The following is a 19,578-nucleotide window of genomic DNA, read 5'->3' as shown; positions in this document are numbered from 1 at the left end:
ATATCAACTTAATGTTTTTTCTCGATCAGGAGCTTTCAAATCTGAACATGCCTCAGAACTACCTGACGTACTTATTTTTTTTGTTTTTGTTTTTGTTTTTGGGCCACACCCGGAGGTGCTCAGGGGTTACTCCTGGCTGTCTGCTCAGAAATAGCTCCTGGCAGGCACAGGGGGACTATATGGGACACCGGGATTCGAACCAACCACCTTTGGTCCTGGATCGGCTGCTTGCAAGGCAAACGCCCCTGTGCTATCTCTCCGGGCCCAGAACTTAAAAATTCTTAATGCTCAGTCAAATCAGGCATAATTAGGAAATCTCTGTTGTGGATCCTGAGCCTAAATTATTCCCAAAGGAATTCAGGTGGTTCTGATGAGCAGATAAGGTTGAGAATCTGTTCTAGAAAAAACCACATCATATAGGTCTTCAAAGATCACAGTGGCAAAGGAACAGCATGCGGTATTGTCCTTGTTAAAGTGCTGGATCTTTTGCTTTCTGTGGCCCTCAGCTGCAGGGAGGCATCCCTGCATGCAGGGAGTAGCAGTTTCTGGAAGAAGCTTCAAGTTTGTTCTATCAGCAGATTACAAAAGGCTTGCTGGGAGTTTCCTCTTGCCTGATAACTGAGAGGGTAGTTTGATTTTGACTAGGTTCACATTGTACTTGAACAAGTGATAGCTAGGTTGGGAAACAATGAATAATTTTAGATTTTAAAAAGAAAAGCAAAAAAAGAAATACTCCTAATTATTTCCCCTAATATTTATTTTTATTTAATTCCCAAGCATCAACCAGAACCAGGCTTATTTAATTTTCTTCATTTGTACAGAGAAGTTAACTGAGGTTTAAAGAAGTTAAGGAAACAGCCCAATTTTGCAAAACAAAGTGAGGAGTTCAGTTTCTACAAGTTATTGGTGCCCAGGGCTATTTGACTCCAAGATCAAGGACCCTTGACACATTGTCTCATGTGCAAAATTGCCTTAGTGTTCCAGAATCTGTAGGCATCATAAAGGGCATGCTATGTAACTGGTAGTAACAGGTAGGCTCCTGTGTAAAAAAGTGGGTTTGTTTGTTGTTTGCTTCTTTGATTGGTGTGTGTGTGTGTGTGTGTGTTTGGTTTTTGGCCTACATCCGGTAACACTCAAGGGTTACTCCTGGCTATGTGCTCAGAAATCACTCCTGGCTTGGGGTACAATATGGGAGGCCAGGGTATTGAACTGCAGGTCCGACCTAGGTTAATACGTGCGAGGTGGACACCCTACCACTTGTGCCAAAGCTCCGGCCCCAAAATGAGGCGTTTTAACCAGATCTGTTTAAAATTCAAGAATATAGTAGCAGAGCTTTATACTAAGGGCAGGACCTTGTGTTACTGTACAGGTTCTGTACAGGTTGTACTACACAGTTGGTCTTGAAAGCCGCTCTGATGTTGTGTTGCTCTACCAGGGGTCTCAAACTCGTGGCCCGCGGGCCGCAAACAGCCCTCCGTACATTTTGTGGCCCTGCCCTAGAGGAATCTTTTTTGTTTTGTTTTGTTTTGTTTTAGTTGTTTGGGTCACACCCCCCAATGTTCAGGCTTACTATTGACTTTGCACTCAAGGATCACCCCGACTTTGCCTCCTGTGGCCCCCAGGTAAATTGAGTTTGAGACCCCTGCGTGGAATCAAACATTTTGAACAGTTAAGAAGGTCCGGGGACCCAAAGCACCTGACTTGGCGACATGAGTCCTCAAGTTTCATTCTTTGATACTCTACCACATGCTGAATGCAATTCAGTGGCACTGCTATTGGGGATTTCTGGAGACAAGAAAGTGTGTGACCCCCAGTCACTGAAACAATAACAAAGACAACAAAACAAGGAAGGCAAGGAGAATAAAAAGAGAAATTCTTCTCAGAGGTACCCATGTGGGGAGAAGAAACACCAGAATTGAATACGGGATTGTTACCTAACATGAGAGGTGAGAGACATATACAATGAAAACTTCAAAATACTTAAGAAAGAAATAAAAGAAGACCTAATAATATGGAAGAATATTCCTTCCTTATGGATTGGAAGAATCAATATTATCAAGATGACCATCTTACCTAAACTTCTATATAGCATTCAATGTTATCCCTAATTTAAATTCATCCTGGGTCTTTGGGACTCCAATGATTCTTATATTATTTCTATTGAGTTTATCAAAGACTTATATTTTCATCTGTTCATATTCTTTGAGTAATTTTTAATTGTCTGCTCATTTGCCTTAAGGCTCTTTTCCAATTTCTTCCATTGTAGAGAGTTGTTCTGCATCTCATCTTTTAGCTCACTGATTTGATCCTCAGCTGCTGTTACTCTGTTGGAGAAACTTTCCAGTGAGGTTTTCATTTAACCCACCAAGTATTTCAGTCCTGTTATTTCATTTTGTGTCTTTCTGATTTCTATTTTTATATTCTCTCTTATTTGTGGTTTGTTCACTTTGATCAATGCTTTCTTTGAGTTCTATGAGGTTTCTCCTTGTTTCTTCTCTAAACTCCTTATCTGAGAGGCTAAATAGGTGGTTGGCAGTTTTTGGGTCATCAGAGCTGCCATTTTCATTCCCTATGCATGGTATTGGCCTACATTAGTTTCCCCATTGTCATAGTTATGTGTGATTATTTTTTCTACGTGCTGTGGTGGGGTTCATTGGCTAGAAGATGTGCATGGCTGTGAAGCAAAGCAGAGAGGCTGTGCTCCTCTGGTGCCACCCTTTGTGTATAGAGACAGCTTACTTCTGCTGGTGTGCATTTAGGAGATATCTGCTGTACCTTCAGGAGCTCTTCTGGGTTGGGGGTTATGACTGTCTCATGGAGCAGAGCAGGAGCCTTTTAAAATGCCTCTCATTGGGGTCAGAGCGATAGCACAGCAGTAGAGTATTTGCCCTGCATGCGGCCAACACAGGATGAACCCCGGTTTGATTCCTGGCATCCCATATGGTACCCCATGCCTGCCAGGAGCAATTTCTGAGTGCAGAGCCAGGAGTAACGTGTGAGCACTGCTGGGTGCGGCCAAAAAATAAATGAACAGAAAAGTCTCTCATTTGCAAAGCACAGGGCAGGAATCAGGCCCCACCCTTCATGGACAGCCTACTTATGCTGGTGTGCACTCAGAAGATCTCTACTGTGCCTTCTGGAGCTCTTCAGGTGGGTGGTTATGGCAAACTCAAGGAGCAGAGTAGAGATCTTTTAAAATGTCTCTCATTTGCAAAGCACAGGGCAGGAACCCTCTATTTAAATTCAGACAACATTCTTCAAGGACTTAAATCAAGTATAAATGATAGTTTGTATGGAACTATAAAGACCTAGAACAGCCAAATCCATATTGAAAAACAAGAATCCGGGAGGCATCACATTACCTGATTTGAAACTCTACTATAAAGTCATAGTAATCAAAACAGCATGATATTGGAACAAAGATAAACTTTCAGGCCAGTGGGTCAGAAGAGACTATCCAATGACATACTGCCAATTATGTGGTTAATTAATCTTTGACAAAGGAGCCAATAATTTGAAATGGAATAAAGACAGTCTCCAACAAATGGTGTTGGAACAACTGGATAACCATGTGTTAGAAATTAAAAACTGATCTATATCTCACACCTTACACAAGTCAATTCAAAATGGATTAAAGAGATTAGAGATTAGACCTGAATCTATAAAGTTTATTGAGAAAACATATGTAGAACACTTCAAACCTCAAAGAAGTTTTTGATGCTAGAATGCCAATGGCAAAAACTATGACATCAAACTTGAATAAATGGGACTATATCAAACTAAAAAGTTTCTTTATGGCAAAAGAAACATAGGCTAAAATTAGTAGACAGCTAATTGAATTGGAGAAATTTTTTCCACTCAACCCATCAGATAAAGGATGCGATATCTAGGATATTCAAAGTATTCACAAAGGTTAACTCCACAAAGCATAAAAATCCCATCAATAAAGGGAGAGAGAAAATGAACAGACTTCTCTGAGGAATAACACCAGATGGCCAACAAACACATGAAAAAATTCTCATCATCACTTATCATTGTGGAAATTCAAATCAAAACAACAATGAGATATTACAGTGAGGATGGCACATATCAAAAAACAATGGGAATGATCTCTGTTGGCAGGGATGTGGTGAGAAAGGAACTCTTATTCATTTGCTTGGTGCAAATGCTTCCTGGTCCGACCCCTATGGAGAACAGAATGGAGGATTCTTGCTAAATGCAAAATTGACTACTATATGACCCAGCAACCCTTTTTTTTGGGTATCTATCTCATGACAGAAAAAGATTCATCCAAAATGATGTATACACACTGCTATTCATTGCAGCACTCAGAACAATCAACCTAGATGTCCAACAACAGTCGAATGGATCATGAAGATGTGGTACACTGGAATACTACATGGCTGAGGGAATGATGCAATTATTCTATTTGCAGCTACATGAATATAATTGGAAGATATGTTAAACAAAATGATCAAGGAGAAGAAGGATAAAAACAGAATGATAGTCTTTATATGTAGTATTTAGAATAATAGCATGAAGAAACATAATTGTCTTAATGGTAGTTGTCTTTAATACCATTGACTTCAGAGTAGAGTGAGAAGCAGGTAAGTAATTGAGTAGGGGCAAGAGAAGTGGTGCTAGAGGTAAGGCGTCTGCCTTGCAAGTGCTAGCCTAGAATGGACCAGGGTTCGCTCCCCTGGCATCCCATATGGTCCCCCCAAGCCAGGGATGATTTCTGAGCACATAGCCAGGAGTAACCCCTGAGCATAAAACGGGTGTGGCCCCCAAAACAAAAAAAACAAAACAAACAAACAAAAGAAACTGAGTAGAAGAGGGTAACACAAATATGAAAGGATGGGAGCCAGGGTCCAAGCTGTCTCAGGTGCATTGGTAGAGTTAAAAAAAGACAGAACTAAATATCTAAACCAAAGACAACAACAATGGAATCAAGAGACCCAAACTATAACAATCTAAACTTAAAATGTGCTTGTTATATTGGCAGCCTGGAGGGCAAGGGGTAGTTGTATGGGGTGCACCTGGTGAATATTGATGGAGGGAAGTGGACACTGGTGGTGGGATTGATCCTGATTCATTGTATGTTTGAAATCCAACTATGATGGCCTATGTAAACAATGGTATAACACTTGCCTGTAAGAACACATCAATTCATGAAATTTGCTACTACATGGATAAACATAGACAATATCATGATGGATGTGCTGGATTTAATAAGTCCAAAGTAGAGTAACAGATAAGGAATGACCTTTCCCATGTGTGGGATATAACGATCATAGTAGGGTATAAAAAAATGGCCAAAAGCAACAGAACTTGAGAACAGGCCTACAGAATTGAGCTGATCATGGTAAGGATAGGGGCAGGAGTGATACAGACTGGTAAAGGATGTGGTGTTGAAAATTTGTATGCATAAAATTATTTATATTATTGTCCATTATTGCCTAAAATAAAAATTTTAGAAACTAAAAAAATGTTTTAGAACTATTCAACCACCTAAAAGACCCTCTAACCCACTCCCTTTTTCTTCAGATAGTCACTAAAGTTTTCATTGAGTCTAGGAGTGCGTTTTTTGTCTTAGTTGCTAGTTTATTTGATTTAGTAAATTATATTCCACATCTGAGTGAAACCATCTGACAATAGTTTTTCACTTCCATCCTTACTTCACTTATTAGAATTACTCCAGGTCCCATCCATTTTGATCCCTAAGGGCATGATTTCAACTTTTTTTGGATGACAGAATGACATATAGACTGCAACTTCTTTATTTAATCCTCTGTATAACACATATTTAATGTGGTATTGTGACTATAAACTTGGATCTACAAATTTGAGTTCCAAGATTGGTTCTATAATATTTTAGCTGTATAACTTCAATCAATGGCTTCAATTTATTCATCTGTTAAATGAAGACTATTTTCAGGACTAAATTAATGTGAGTAACGTCTGGGGAATAATGGCTGTATGGTTTTATAATGGTGATAATTATTACTATGAGTCACAGTTACCTATTTTAATACTAATATCTTTTCTTTAATTTGTTTCACTATGAAAATTAAAACTCATTACTAGATAAATGTATGCATATTATTTCTTGTACATGTAAAAATGTATCATACATAATATTTGAAAATTTCATTTATATATTCTCTGAGAGCCCAAATATTACCAATTAATAGTGACTAAGCCTTAGAAAATATTGTATCAAACTTTTTCACAGTTAATAGTACAGAAATAAACAAATATATGTGTATCTTTATTTACATATGTCTGTCTTTATTCAATTGACAGCTGACTAAAATATTCTTTCCACCTGATCACCTCCACCTACTGTAGAATCTTCAAATTCAAAATCTTCAAATGGTTTTCAAATTGTAATGTATGTAGAATGTTCAAAGAAAAGATACTGCTAATTAATAAATCATTTACATGGCTGATATCTTATCAAATCAGTGAGGTCCTATTAAAAAGTAGTGAAAAATTTGGACAAAATGCTCACTGGAAGGTGTAGAATGATTATAAAGATACATTCTCTTGCCTTAGAGGCCTTTTTTTATTAACTACCATTTTCCTTTTCTAAATCTTATCTTACAGGTTCATTTCAAATGCTGCCCCCTCAAGTTCATTTCTAGGTATTATGACAAGAAGTGTCTTTTTTTCATTGTGGAAGGTATTTATAAACCACCTAAATTGTTCCAGGTAAAGACTGTACAAGTTGAATACCTGTCTACCTGTGCTTAAGGAGTGGGTGGACTACTAATCCATTAGTCTATATAACCTTGCTCAAATTAGTTGATGCATATAAATTTATGTTGCCTTTTCTTAAGGCAGGTTTACTTATTTTATCACTTTCCTATTTAAAATATACATACTTCACTACTTGGTATTTGTGACCACAGAGCCCAAGGTTTACCTGTTGTATAGGGAACATACGATTAAAAACTAAGGAAAATGAAATGAATTCTACACTTAAATATCCTCTCAACTTATCACAAGCACTAACTGCTAGCCACTTCTTAAACATTAGTACTTGTCAGCTATGATAACTGTATAAAGTGAATATAATGTAAATTGGTTACAAAGGAAAATTAGGAACCTTGGGTCTAGGAGTGTATGGAACTTCTTAAAGGCAATGAAATTGAATTTAGACAATTCTAGATACCCCCATACCTATGGACAATTGAGGTCCTCATAGAGTCATTTTAGTAACTAATCAAAGATAAAGTCGACAGAGGGTTAAAATATAGTACATACTTCCTAAGAGAAGGATTGGAATATCAAACATGAAGAAAGACTTGTGAAAAATAATAAAATTTTAGCTATTTTACAAAAGCCTGTATGAAATGAAAAATGGTAAATGGTGTCACAATGAAATCATGTCAGAAAAATATGCCAAAAAATCCACACTTAATTAATACTTTGCTCATTAAAAAATAGGGACTGGGAATATCATTCTATGATGAAACATATGTTTTGCATGTGTGAGGCCTTTGGCTTAATTGCTGGCACCATGCACAATATATAATATCCACACTCACACAAATGTAAAAATTAGGGACATGACTACTGAGTTTAGGAATTTATGATAATTAACAATTAAAATAATTTTAGTTTCTAAGATAGAATTCCAATCAACATTTCCCAACCTCACTTTTCCTATGTTATTTTCCCCTTATTTTTTAGTGTGAATTTAACTTATGCAAACTAATTATATGTAAATAATCCAGTAATATAACTCAGTGAAGTGATGGATTGATCAGCATCATTCTTCAGAACCAGTGACCAAGTCTCTAAGAGGGAGAAAGGGCACCACTGGCTTCATTGATTCTACTGCAGAAAGCAGTTGTTCATAGAACTAGTCCGCTTTCTCTCAGAATGGAGATGGCTAGATCAGCTAAGAGGTAATTTGGGGATAAGCCTGTTGCAGGCCTTCAAAAGGAACTCCCAAGGCTCCAAAGGAAGCTGCTTACCCACAAAGCACCAGACTGCAAACCGGATCCATGTGATGGTGGAGAGCTTTAGCATGAGATAGATGTTCACCAGCATAGCAAATGCAGGCACAAAAGGGAGGCAGGGGGCCATATAGGGTAGCTTCTTGGGGTTCTCTGGCTGCTGCAGGATCACAAACACCAGGGCGCTGATCAGCAGCACCATCAGAACAACCAGAAGGATGGCCCACCAGCTCTGCTCTGAGATGTAGTCAGAACCAAAGATGATGAAGGAGCAGAAGATGAACATGAGAATGAAGAGCAGGAGCACACAGATGGTCACCGTGTGTCCCGTAGCGGCGGTGGGCCGGTCCATTTTGCCTGGCAGGCCCAGCCGGATCCTCAGGGTGTAGTAACGGGGCCCAATTAACTTCTTTAACTTAATGAGATAGATGTTTTCAGATTCGTCAGCTTCTATGCCTGTGGTCATATCCACAGTGCCATAGTTGGGGTGACTGACATTGTAGGTGGACTTGTCTGACTTCCCTATGAGCATCTCATTGTCTCCCAAGGAGGGTAAGTTCTTGGCCCCACATGTGTTGGTGGCTGGGCCAGAAAACTCTTCCCCTTCACTCACAGGAGAACACACATCGTTTTCACAGTCAGCCAGAATGCCTTCCTTCTTCTTTGTATGCTCCTCAGACAAGAACTTGACAAAACCATCAATGTCACTCTCAGGCTGGTATCGAAGGAGCAAGACACAGACAGAGACTAAGGTGTAAGCGAGGAGTGTGCCAATAGACATCATTTCTATGAGGTCTCTCAGGCTGACCAGTAATGATAGGAGAGCTGCTAGGAAACCGGACACAATGCAGGCCACCACTGGGGTTTCTGTGTAGGAACTCACATGAGCCAGGAACCTGGAGAGAGACACAAGAATAGGGTTACTGTGAATAGAGTTCTCATACCATCATCAGCCTTATCTCCAAAAGTTTGTATCTGCCATTAACTTTAGGGTATATGCTAAGGAGACAGTGAAGAAGATTACAGCTAAAACTGAGATAAAATCTTAATTGTATCCCTCTGGACTCATGAGAACAAAGTGGCTTGGTTCATTAAGGTTTGCTCCTTGTTCAGAGCACTTGAATTTCTGTAAGCTTCCCACACAGTGCACACTGGGAACTCAGAGTGAGGGCCATATCCTATTGTAGCTTGGCTGACAGGACACTCAGGGCCAATGTAGGGTGGGGACTGAAGTGTCCAAGATTAACGGTAAAAACGTTAAGTCCTTGGAGTTATAGTAGATTTAAATCCTAGCCTCCTACTTAGCAACTGGGGAAATTGGGGCATCACCTATCTGAAAACATTCATTAGAATGTTCATCTGCAAAATAGGGTTATGCCATGACTTCATGGGATATTGTACACAAAGCACCTGGATTGCATAGATTCCTCCTCAAAAGTGGCTACTGTGGCTACCATTATTATATTATGTTAGGTAGATCTTATATTATTTCTGTGGCATTGAACTTGATATAATTCAGACAAACTTAGGGAAGAAAGTCGGTTATAAATCTCAATGTGAGGTCAGTTATAAATCTTAGTTGAGGCCCAAGATGTTCTTCAATTGAGTTCTTCCCTTCATAGGTTACCAATTTGGCACCCCTTGTCTTTATAAAGGCATGTGCAATGCCAAACAGGAAGGGTGGGAGCAGTTAAAGCTATCTTGAGGGTTCTAGAGTCAAACTGACCTATGAGTCAGGGCCTTTGCTCTTTCTACCCAAATGCTTTGCCAGTCTATACAACAGTCTATGGCAAATGCTCACATCAAAATTAGAGTCAGGGCAGCCATGATACACACATCCCACCCAGAAGTGTCCTTACCTGAAAAGGAGCCCATCACCAGCCATAGCATAAATAACTCTTGGCATTGGGAAGAGGGATCCCAGCAAGCTGACCGTCAGTCCTGCCACGGAACCAACGGCCACTACGAATTTTGCAGCATAGAAGCCATGAACCACAAACATCTCCATGAGTGGGGATTCCGTATCAATAGCATAATATGGAACCATCAGAGTTAGGATCATGCTCACCTGTTGAAACAAAGTTAGGATCATGCTCACTTGTTGAAACCATCTAAGACCCCAATGGATGTCCCATAGGAGAGAAAAGTATCAGTACCTGCAATCAGGGGGCCCCTGTGATTTTTTGATCTGCTGCTTCCTGGTATGTATCTTTATTTTCAACCAGTTGTTTGGTATCAGGAACTCTAGGTTTCAATGCTTTCTCACTAGATGGGAGTTTAGTTAAATATATCAGCCACTCTCTAATATCATTTTGAGATCCTTTGGTATGGGAAGACTAATATTGTAGTCATTTAACCTCACAAAAGCAGAACTATACTACAGTTAAACCTAGATTAACAGACAAAGACACAGGAGCCAGGGTCTGGCAGTATATATTTTTGACCTACCCAGATATGTTCAGGAGCCCGGGGGCACTCCCTGTAATATATAACCTGGCTATTTGGGTCTGATGATTCTGTTCTCAGGTCCAATGATGTAGTACTGTTCAGTTTGGAGGTGCTGGGGTCACCAAAGCCTATGTGTTGAAGTGGTGTCAGGGATCAAATTCAGGGCTTCCCACATGCAAGACAAATGTTCCACCTAAGATTTTCATTAAAAACATTTTTTGGTGGTGCCTGATCAAACCCAAATATCATGAATGCAAGGTACTCACTTTACACTGAACCATATTCTAGACTCAGATGCATTAATTTCTTTTGTATTTTCAGGGTGTCATAGATTCTCATTTGTATTTTCTTCTACCCACAAAAGAAGAGATCAGTCAGAACTCCATAGACAAGAGCCCACACTCAAGTATAAAGACTCAAGTTTCCTCTTCTTCCCTGTGTAGTTCATTCTTTTTGTTTTTGTTTTTGGGTCACACCCAGCAGTGCTCAGGGGCTACTTCTGGCTCTATGCTCAGAAATCTCTCCTGGCAGGCTGGAGGACCATATGGGATACCGGAATTTGAACCACCATCCTTCTGCATACAAGGCAAACACCTTACCTCCATGCTATCTCTCCCCCCCTGTAGTTCATTCTTAAGAGTGAGATAGACCAACGTATTATGGCATAGGATGGGATCCAGTAGAAACTAACTCCTAATAAGGAGTTACTTGGGACTTCCCAGAATCTATATCATTTCATGTATAATAAATTTGCCATCAAATATCTCCTTTCAAATGTAGTCCTAAGTAATGGAATTTTACATTCTGAAACCAACTTGGGCTCCTTTCCTGTGCCATATTCCTGTCATGTGAAGATCAATGCTGACATCATGAAGAGAGTTTTAGCCTGAAAGGGAGAGTGCAACAGTTCGAGATCACATCTTTGCCTACTGCTCAGAAGCCAAGATTCTCCTGTAAAGTCATGAGCAGCTAGAAGAGAGAACAACATATGAACTAGCAGGGCTCTGAAGTCACTCATGGTGATGGATGACAGCATGCTGACCACCAAGACTAGATTGACTCTGAATTCATTAAAGTTCATGCATTTAAAGATTATTTCCCCAAACATGGATAAAGTCCCAGCATGGGTTAGCGTGGCCTGGGCTGGAGGAGAATAGAATTAGTGATTCTTAAGACATTTCAATTGGAGTCTCCAGCCCATGATTGAGCAGAATGGGTGAAGAGTTGATAAATGTGTGGAGTACTCTATAGTTTATTAAAAAATATTTTAAGAGCGAATTATGACCAGTTGTCTTATAGACTCCAAGGGTCACCTGGAGGAGTGGCCAGGATGAGGGAGGAAGAGGAAGGAACAATTTTTCCATGCTCATTCCTAAAAGATCTACTTGTAGGACTAAGTAAGACAGGGAGAAGAAAAGGCTATAGCATGTATGCATCCAGTGGAAGTAAAATCAGTACATCCGTGAATGATTGGTATAGGTATAAGTATATACCTCTGAGGATATAAATCACAGGCAATGAACTCTGTATTCTGAGAATTATCTTCAGCCAGAAAAGGGTGAGTTTAAGCAGATATAAAAAGAGAAAACAACAATAAAATGAAATTAAGCCCTGCCCCCTCCCTGGAGATTTAAGGGAAAGAGTAACTGCACAGGACAAAGTATTGTCTCTTCCCACTCTGGGGGAGCTTAGCCTCTTGCTGCCGGGAAGCTCCCAGAAGACAGAAGAGCATTGAGGAGGAGGCACAGAGGCCACAATGCCTCTGCTTGCACACCCACCCGTTACTGCCAGCCTATGATCTGAACATCTTGGACAGCAGCCCATTTCTCTCGCAGCCTCCCCTGAGCTGTGTTGGACACCATTTGCCTGTGTGGAATGTTGGGAGGGGGTGAATATTGTGGCCACAGCTGAAATAAGAACCTGGAGCTTCTCCCAACTCCTGCTCGGATTCATCAGTGGGCAGGGACCAGGGAGCACACACACACACACACACACACACACACACACACACACACACACACACACACACACACACACACACACACATGCAAACATGATCCAGGAACCAATTTCAGAGCTTTGTTACTTACAGATACATATGCCGTCAGGCAGATGACCAGGGAGGCAGTGATTGCATAAGGGATGGATGTGTTGGGGTTCTTGGCTTCCTCTCCAGTGGTGGCAATTATGTCAAAGCCAATGAAGGCGTAGAAACATGTGGCTGCTCCTTGCAGCACCTGGAGGGAGGACAGCAAGTAAGACTCAGAATGTCAGGGCAGCACTCACAATTACCCAAGGCCTGGCAGGCATTACTGAATTGTAGAGGGTGTGACATGGTGGAAACAGGGTTAAACAACTAAGTTCTGATCTTTTCTATTTTCTATTTTGTAACCCTGTGCTATTCCCCTACTGTCAATAGAAATAACAATTATGTCCAGGTATCCAACAGATGAGGAGATAAAGCGTACATATACACACAATAAATAATATCATGTTCAAGGAATAATGAAATCATGCTACTTACTGTAACTTGGATAAAATTGAGGATTTTAATCCAATTTAAATGAAGAAAGTCATTTTAAATGACTTTTTAAATTTTAAATGAAGAATTTAAATGAAGAAAGTCAAATGAAGTCAAATGAAGAAAGTCAGAAAAAGTATTGATCTCATTTATCTGTGGTATATAAAAATATATACTTCAGATTTCACTTATCTGTGGTATAGAGAATAATATATCATTTATCTTATGATCTTACTTATCTGTGGTATATAGAATGATAACATAAAAGAGAATGCAAGGTATCAAAGAGGGAACACCAAAATTACTTTTATCCCTATAGCATAGACATGAGAAGAAAAATGAAGGAATGAAATCAAGGAGTGAATAAGAAAAGGCAAATGGAAGGTAACAGGGCAGGGGCCAGGGGTCTTGGGCACATTGCAATATAGAGATGAGGTATAGGTATATATCTAAAGCCCAGAGTCAACAATACTGTAATCCTGGGTGCCAGACTAAGATAATCAAATATAAATTAATGTCTGTTAAGGAAGCAGGTTGGAGGTTAGGAAGCAAGAAACACTGGTGATGGGATTGGTGTTGGAACACTGTACGCCTGAACTCTATTATGAACAAGTGTAATTCATGGTGCCTTCACAAAATAAATTAAACCACTCTCCTCAAAGAAGAGATTGATGTCCAAGACTGAGGAGATACTATAGGACTCAGGGGATTGTGGGATCTCAGTTTAATTAATCCCTAAGAACATCACCTGCTTTTCTCACCACTTATTAGGCATAGGTCAGGAAACTACTGAGCACCACCAGGTTTTGGGCAGTATTGTATCCTTGGGCCCTGGCATTAAGTCAATTGGTGCATTTGACCTATTTTGCCAGTAATAGTGCTGAGCATTTATAGCAGCCCCCTGCCCAGAGGAATATGTGCTCCCCAAATCATCATTTTATGCAATTAGTGGGGTCATAACTTAATCTTGTCTTTTTTTGGGTCACACCCGGCAGCACTCAGGTGTTACTCTTGGCTCTACACTCAGAAATCGCTCCTGGCAGGCTCGGGAGACCATATGGGATGCCAGGAATCAAACCACCATCCTTCTGCATGCAAGGCATATGCCCTACCACCACGCTACCTCTCTGGCCCCATAACTTAATTGTTAAATTATCTGTCCTCATGTCTTGGTGAAACTCATGGACTTCTGTGTTTTTTTGTTTTATTTCAAAGCTTCTTGAATATCTTAAGATTTCTTAAATTTTCAAGTTACTCAGGTAAAAAAATAACCAAAAAAATTAATACCAAAGTACCACTTTCCTGGAGAGGACATAAGTCCCTGTTTCAGTTCAGTTAAGTCCTTTATTTAAGGGCCTGACCAGTATCTTTGCCTTCAAACAAGGAGAGAAAATGAAGTCCATCTTATTTTGCATGGAGCTTCACAGACTTGGAAATGAGCTGTTTCACTTGTTTAGAAAATATTTCTGTGTTTTAAGGATAGAAAAACGTTGGATGATAGACCTGGTAAGCTGTCCTGATTAAGAAATGTTTTGTCTGACTACAAATTCTAGAAGTAGTGTGTTCTCTCTTACTTTAATATCTTATACACACACTCACACACACATACACACACACACACACACACACACACAAGTCAAAGAGACCTAATTGACAAACAGTCTGAAGTTACTCCTTTTTTTTTCTTTTTACACTCAACAGTGTAATGTTTCCTCTCCAGAATAAATAAATATACTCTCTATGCATGGCACAAGATTCAAAGCAGATAGAGACTTAGTGGGTTTTTGTCTAGTACTTGGGACCCAGCAACAGGGGAAAGGCACAGGTGGTCTTTTTGGACATGGTTGGGATTTTAGAAGGTTTATTTAGCCCTCTCCTAACACTCCCTTACCCTGCTCAATTTTTCTTTCTAAAGTGTTTTAATAAGTAGGTCATGTTTCTGACAGTCAAAGTCAGAGGCATTACTTCCTCACTGGCTGCTGGTTTGACTCTCTGCCCACTACCCAGTACTTATTCCCAGAGCTACTGGTTGACTTTGTAGAACTTGTCTGTTTAGTTTTGGTGCCTGTGGAGGCTGTTGAGGAACTACTACTAGTGTCACTAGCAAGGAATATTTGATTAGAATAAAGAGTTGGTGTTGGTCATTTTAATTTCCTATCTATTGAAGGAAGGTACTTCATATGACTGACTGGAGTGGCTAGAGAAGATGGCATGACTGTCCAGCCATGGTTGCTCTAACTAGTACTTGAGCTGGAGCTTGTAGGGGAAGTGGCCTGGGAAGATGGTTTGATACTTTTGATCCTGTGACTGGAAAGCAGTCATTTACTGGGAATGATTGGATTCATCTGGTAGGATAAATTTCTAAGTTCTATTTTAGTCATACCTTGCAATTGGTAGGGTCATGATGGCGTCCCAGTCCTAATAAGGATGTACCAATGTTACAGTGTTATGTCTATTTTGTGTGGTTAGTTCTTGATGGAAAAGTTATATTAGAAGAGCTCACTATTGAATAACTGAGGACAGGAGGGTTTTCTTCAACAACTTTGAGGAAAATTTACCCCAGAAAATGAGAAATCTGTAAATCATGCCATTGGTGATATAGCTAGGGATCTGGATACATCTAACTTGAGGAAAAGAAGACTCAATGGAAAAACTGTGGCCACCTTGCAATTTTTGAGAATTGACTGTAGTGGTTAAAGAAAAGGTGCATCCTGGGCTTTGCCTGTGTGTAGGGTTGGATTTAATTAGTACACATAATAGACTTTGTACAGACTGATGGTTGTCATATCATCTACCTATTTTGTTGTGCAACTATTATAACAATATTTTTTCTTTTGAGTCACACCCGGTGGCCCTCAGGGGTTACTCCTGGCTCTGCTCAGAAATCATTTCTGACATTTGGAGGAAGCATGGGATGCTAGAGATTGAACTACCATCTGTCTTGGGTTGGCCATGTGCAAGGCAAATGCCCAATCACTGTGCAATTGCTCTGGCCCCCAGAACAAATTCTTAACATTTTTTTGTTTGATTTTGGTTTTTGGTCATGCCCAATGATTCTTAGGGGTTACTCCTGGCTCTATACTCAAGAATTACTTCTGGCTGGCTCAGATAATTATATGGGGTGCCAGAGAATCAACCCCGAGTTGGCTTCAGCAAAGCAAAGGTCCTACCTGCTGTACTATCACTCAAGCTCTAAGTACCTAACATTTTGATGCCTCATTTTATTTACAGCTTACATGAAAATAAAAATAATATTTAGTGTACAGGGTTGTTACCAAATTAAGATAATGTGGTAAAATGCGATTATAGAATGAAGTAGGTGCTCACTAAATATTAGTTCTTACCAACCACATTTTAATGATTTTTTAAAAAGCTTTTCTGTAACAGATGAAAGCCAAGGGTACAAAATTTTTTCCTTCTTTTCTTCCTTTCATCTTTCTTTTTCTCTTCCTTCTTCTTGTTCTCATATAACTAGACACATATTTACTAACTACATTTATGTGTAAGGTTCTGGATTTACTAATGTGGATACAGTTATGAATAAGAGTTAGTTTGAGCTTGACTTCCCGAGACTTGGTTTATATAGATTACTTTGATATCCAAAATGCAGTGTTAACTTTAAGAATAAGTAAAAGATGATGAATAAGCATCTATATTACTTATAAAACAAAGTATACTATGTTTCAAGTTAATAGAAGAAGAGGTAACAAATACTGATAATGCTGAAATACCAGAAAATTAACTATGATTAAGTTGAGAAAGAAATAATAGGTTTGCAGAGAAAACCTATTCATCTGGTACAATGAATATGAACTAATCAAAAGGTGTTTTGGAGGTTCTATTGCATTAGGCAAGAAATAAATTGAATTCAGATGATCAATTTAATAAATGTTATTTTACTGAAATAAAACAATTTTAATAAAACTTCTATGGAAGCCAAGATTTGGAAAAAGTGAGAAATATCCTGATATTGTACTTTTCTCCTTCTTTGATTTACTGATAATATTTTATATTGTGAACTCTAAACCCAACTGGAAGCAACAAGCAAGAGGTCTTCTGGAGCATGAAATAGAGAATGCAGAATGGAGACTGGAACATGAAGATAAATGGAGAAGCCAAACAAACTTTCCGAAACCAAAAGATCTTGGCCAAACAAATAAGAAATATAATAAACAAATTATAAAGGAGAAGATGATAAAATTAATTAATAGGGCTATGTTTTGATTACTTGTGGCACTGGAAATTGAACCCAGAACTCACACTTGTGAGCTCTACAGCTGAGCTATAACCCCCCCCCCCCACCCCGCCCCAATGTCACTTCCTTACTTGAGTTAGATTTTTTTTCGATTTTTGGGCCTCACCCAGTGGCACTCAGGGATTACTCTTGGCTCTGCACTCAGAAATCGCTCCTGGCAGGCTCGGGGGACGTGGAATGCTGGAGGTAGAACCTGGGTCCATCCTGGGTCAGCCACAAACAAGGCAAATGCCCTGCTGCTGTGCTATCGCTCCGGCCCTTTACTTGAGTTAGTTTGAATACATTTTTATATCTGGCAAACAAATGACTAACTAGTAAATATAAAAAACATACAAAGGTTTCTAAAAGAAAACCATGCATGGGTGTGTTTCTATTAAAATAGCTACTAAAAATTCAGTTTCCCACTTCACTCTATCCAGATCTTAGATTTGGCCTCTAATATTTATGACCAAAATGTCTTTTTGTGAAAGAAAAATTGTGTGTGGAACCTAGAAGTGAATATCTGTGAACAAAATTGATAAGGATGGAGAGACAGGAGAGAGAGAGAGAGGAGAGAGGAGACACTCGTAAGAATTGTTTTCAAAGTACACCTAAGCATAGCTGCTTAGCCAAACAATCTAGGATGTTTTATTTTCTATTTGTGGGAAAACAGCATGTACCTTAATTAAAAAGCTGTCAAAAGCAATGTCAATTGTGGCCACATACTCATTGTGTGGGGTCTCTAAGAGCTACTCTTCACTTCTATCCCAGGCTGATATTTTTGAATTCTGGTAATTTTGGATGAGATATCTCTGCATAAGCCCTAGACCAATCTGACAGATGTCTTTGAGGTAATTAGGCACCTTTGTTTAACTCTCTTCTGAAGAACAAAGACAAAACTCCAACTTCAATGGCATTTTCTACTGCCCTCAGTCCCAGCTCTATGGTGACTGTGAAATTTTCTGATAGATTCCAGTAAATGGATTCAAATGTGGAGAGCAAGAAAAACAACTTCATTGGAGAATAGCAGTTCTCCCTCCAAAAGCTTACCCTGAACCATTTTCCTGGGAGCTATTTGTGCTGGTAGAGTGCTTTGTTTGGTTAGAAAAAAACCCTAAGATAGCATCAAGAACAAATAACATACAGGGAATACACATCCAACAATGTTCAGGGGCTGAGGAATTGCAGATGGAAGCAAGGGTTCAACTGGGGGCCAGCAGTTAACTTGATATAGGAAAAAAAATATTTGTTGTTCTTACGTTCTTCAAGACCAAAGAAGCATTTGACCTAGAAATTGTAAGTGAGTAAACTATTCCTTAAGCTATTTTCTCTGGAAGGAAGTGGTTGGAACAATAAAAGAGTAGACTTATAAGGGGTTCACAGCTAAGAACAGATTGTTCATTAACCCCTTCAAAGTACTTGAGATTATGTTTTAAGTGATTAATTGTATTGTTCCAAACAAACCACAGTTTTTTTCTTTTATTTCATATTACTCCAATAAATTGAAGAATAGTGTAGTGAACTCTGTAGCTGTCTTCTCATCAGGAGTAGGGGTCAGGTTTCCCCTAAGAAATGAAAAAGTTTCTTATAGGGGCCAGCGAGGTGGCGTTAGAGGCAAAGTGTCTGCCTTGCAATTGCTAGCCAAGGAAGAACGGCGGTTTGATCCCCCGGCGTCCCATATGGTCCCCCCCAAGCCAGGGGCAATTTCTGAGCGCTTAGCCAGGAGTAACCCCTGAGTATCAAACGGGTGTGTCCCAAAAAACCAAAAAAAAAAAAAAAAAAAAAAGAAAAAGAAAAAGAAAAAGAAAAAGTTTCATATAGGTAACTCATTCTGTTGATGGCTACTAAATAACAGAGAGAGGAGTTTATTAATTGGGTGACTCTCATCACTTTAAAGGTCTGACATCTCACAAAAAGGTGTCAGACTTTTAAGAGTAGTATTTATATCCAAAGTACCACTGCTGGATTAGAAAAGTGACCAGAGATATAATATAAGAAAGAACAAGTCCAGTCAGTGGGAAATGTGCACTGGTGAAGGGTGTTGTACATCGACTGACTCAAGCTCAATCATGAACTCTTTGTAACTGCGGAAAAAAACACTCAACTGTATTATGAAAAACATTGTAAACCACTGTGTTTAAATAAAGTAATTTTTAGAAACAAACAAAAAACAAATAAAAAAGTAAACAGGTCCCAGTCAGTTTGCTAGGGAGGATATGTACTGTACAGAAATCCAAGGCCAGTCTGATATAAAAGAGGATGAATCAGCAATATAGTTACACTGGACTGCATTTATGCTTGGAGGATGCTTTCAGCCACAGTGAATAGAGAACACATTCAAATTTTTTCACAGGATAATAGATTTTTAAGGAAAACCCCAATATATCTATTAAATTCTTTTGGTAGCA

The 19,578-nt window shown here is 39.3% G+C and overlaps 1 protein-coding gene across 1 annotated transcript in view; it reads right to left on the bottom strand.

The window, feature by feature from the left end:
* The window catches only part of SLC7A14 (solute carrier family 7 member 14), a 60,817-nt gene that overhangs the window by 15,640 nt on the left and 25,599 nt on the right, over positions 1 to 19,578 (bottom strand). The window contains exons 4-6 of the mRNA XM_049774447.1: positions 12,506 to 12,652; positions 9,827 to 10,035; positions 7,986 to 8,863 (exon numbers count right to left, since the gene is read on the bottom strand). Coding sequence (XP_049630404.1) covers positions 7,986 to 8,863; positions 9,827 to 10,035; positions 12,506 to 12,652 — 1,234 coding nt within the window. The remainder of the gene's footprint in view (positions 1 to 7,985; positions 8,864 to 9,826; positions 10,036 to 12,505; positions 12,653 to 19,578) is intronic.

This window comes from Suncus etruscus, chromosome 6 (genome assembly GCF_024139225.1).
Source record: "Suncus etruscus isolate mSunEtr1 chromosome 6, mSunEtr1.pri.cur, whole genome shotgun sequence".
In the NCBI taxonomy this organism is placed as follows: Eukaryota; Metazoa; Chordata; class Mammalia; order Eulipotyphla; family Soricidae; genus Suncus; species Suncus etruscus.
Note: the sequence above shows the minus strand (reverse complement) of the source record. Positions and strands in the feature narration are given on the sequence as shown.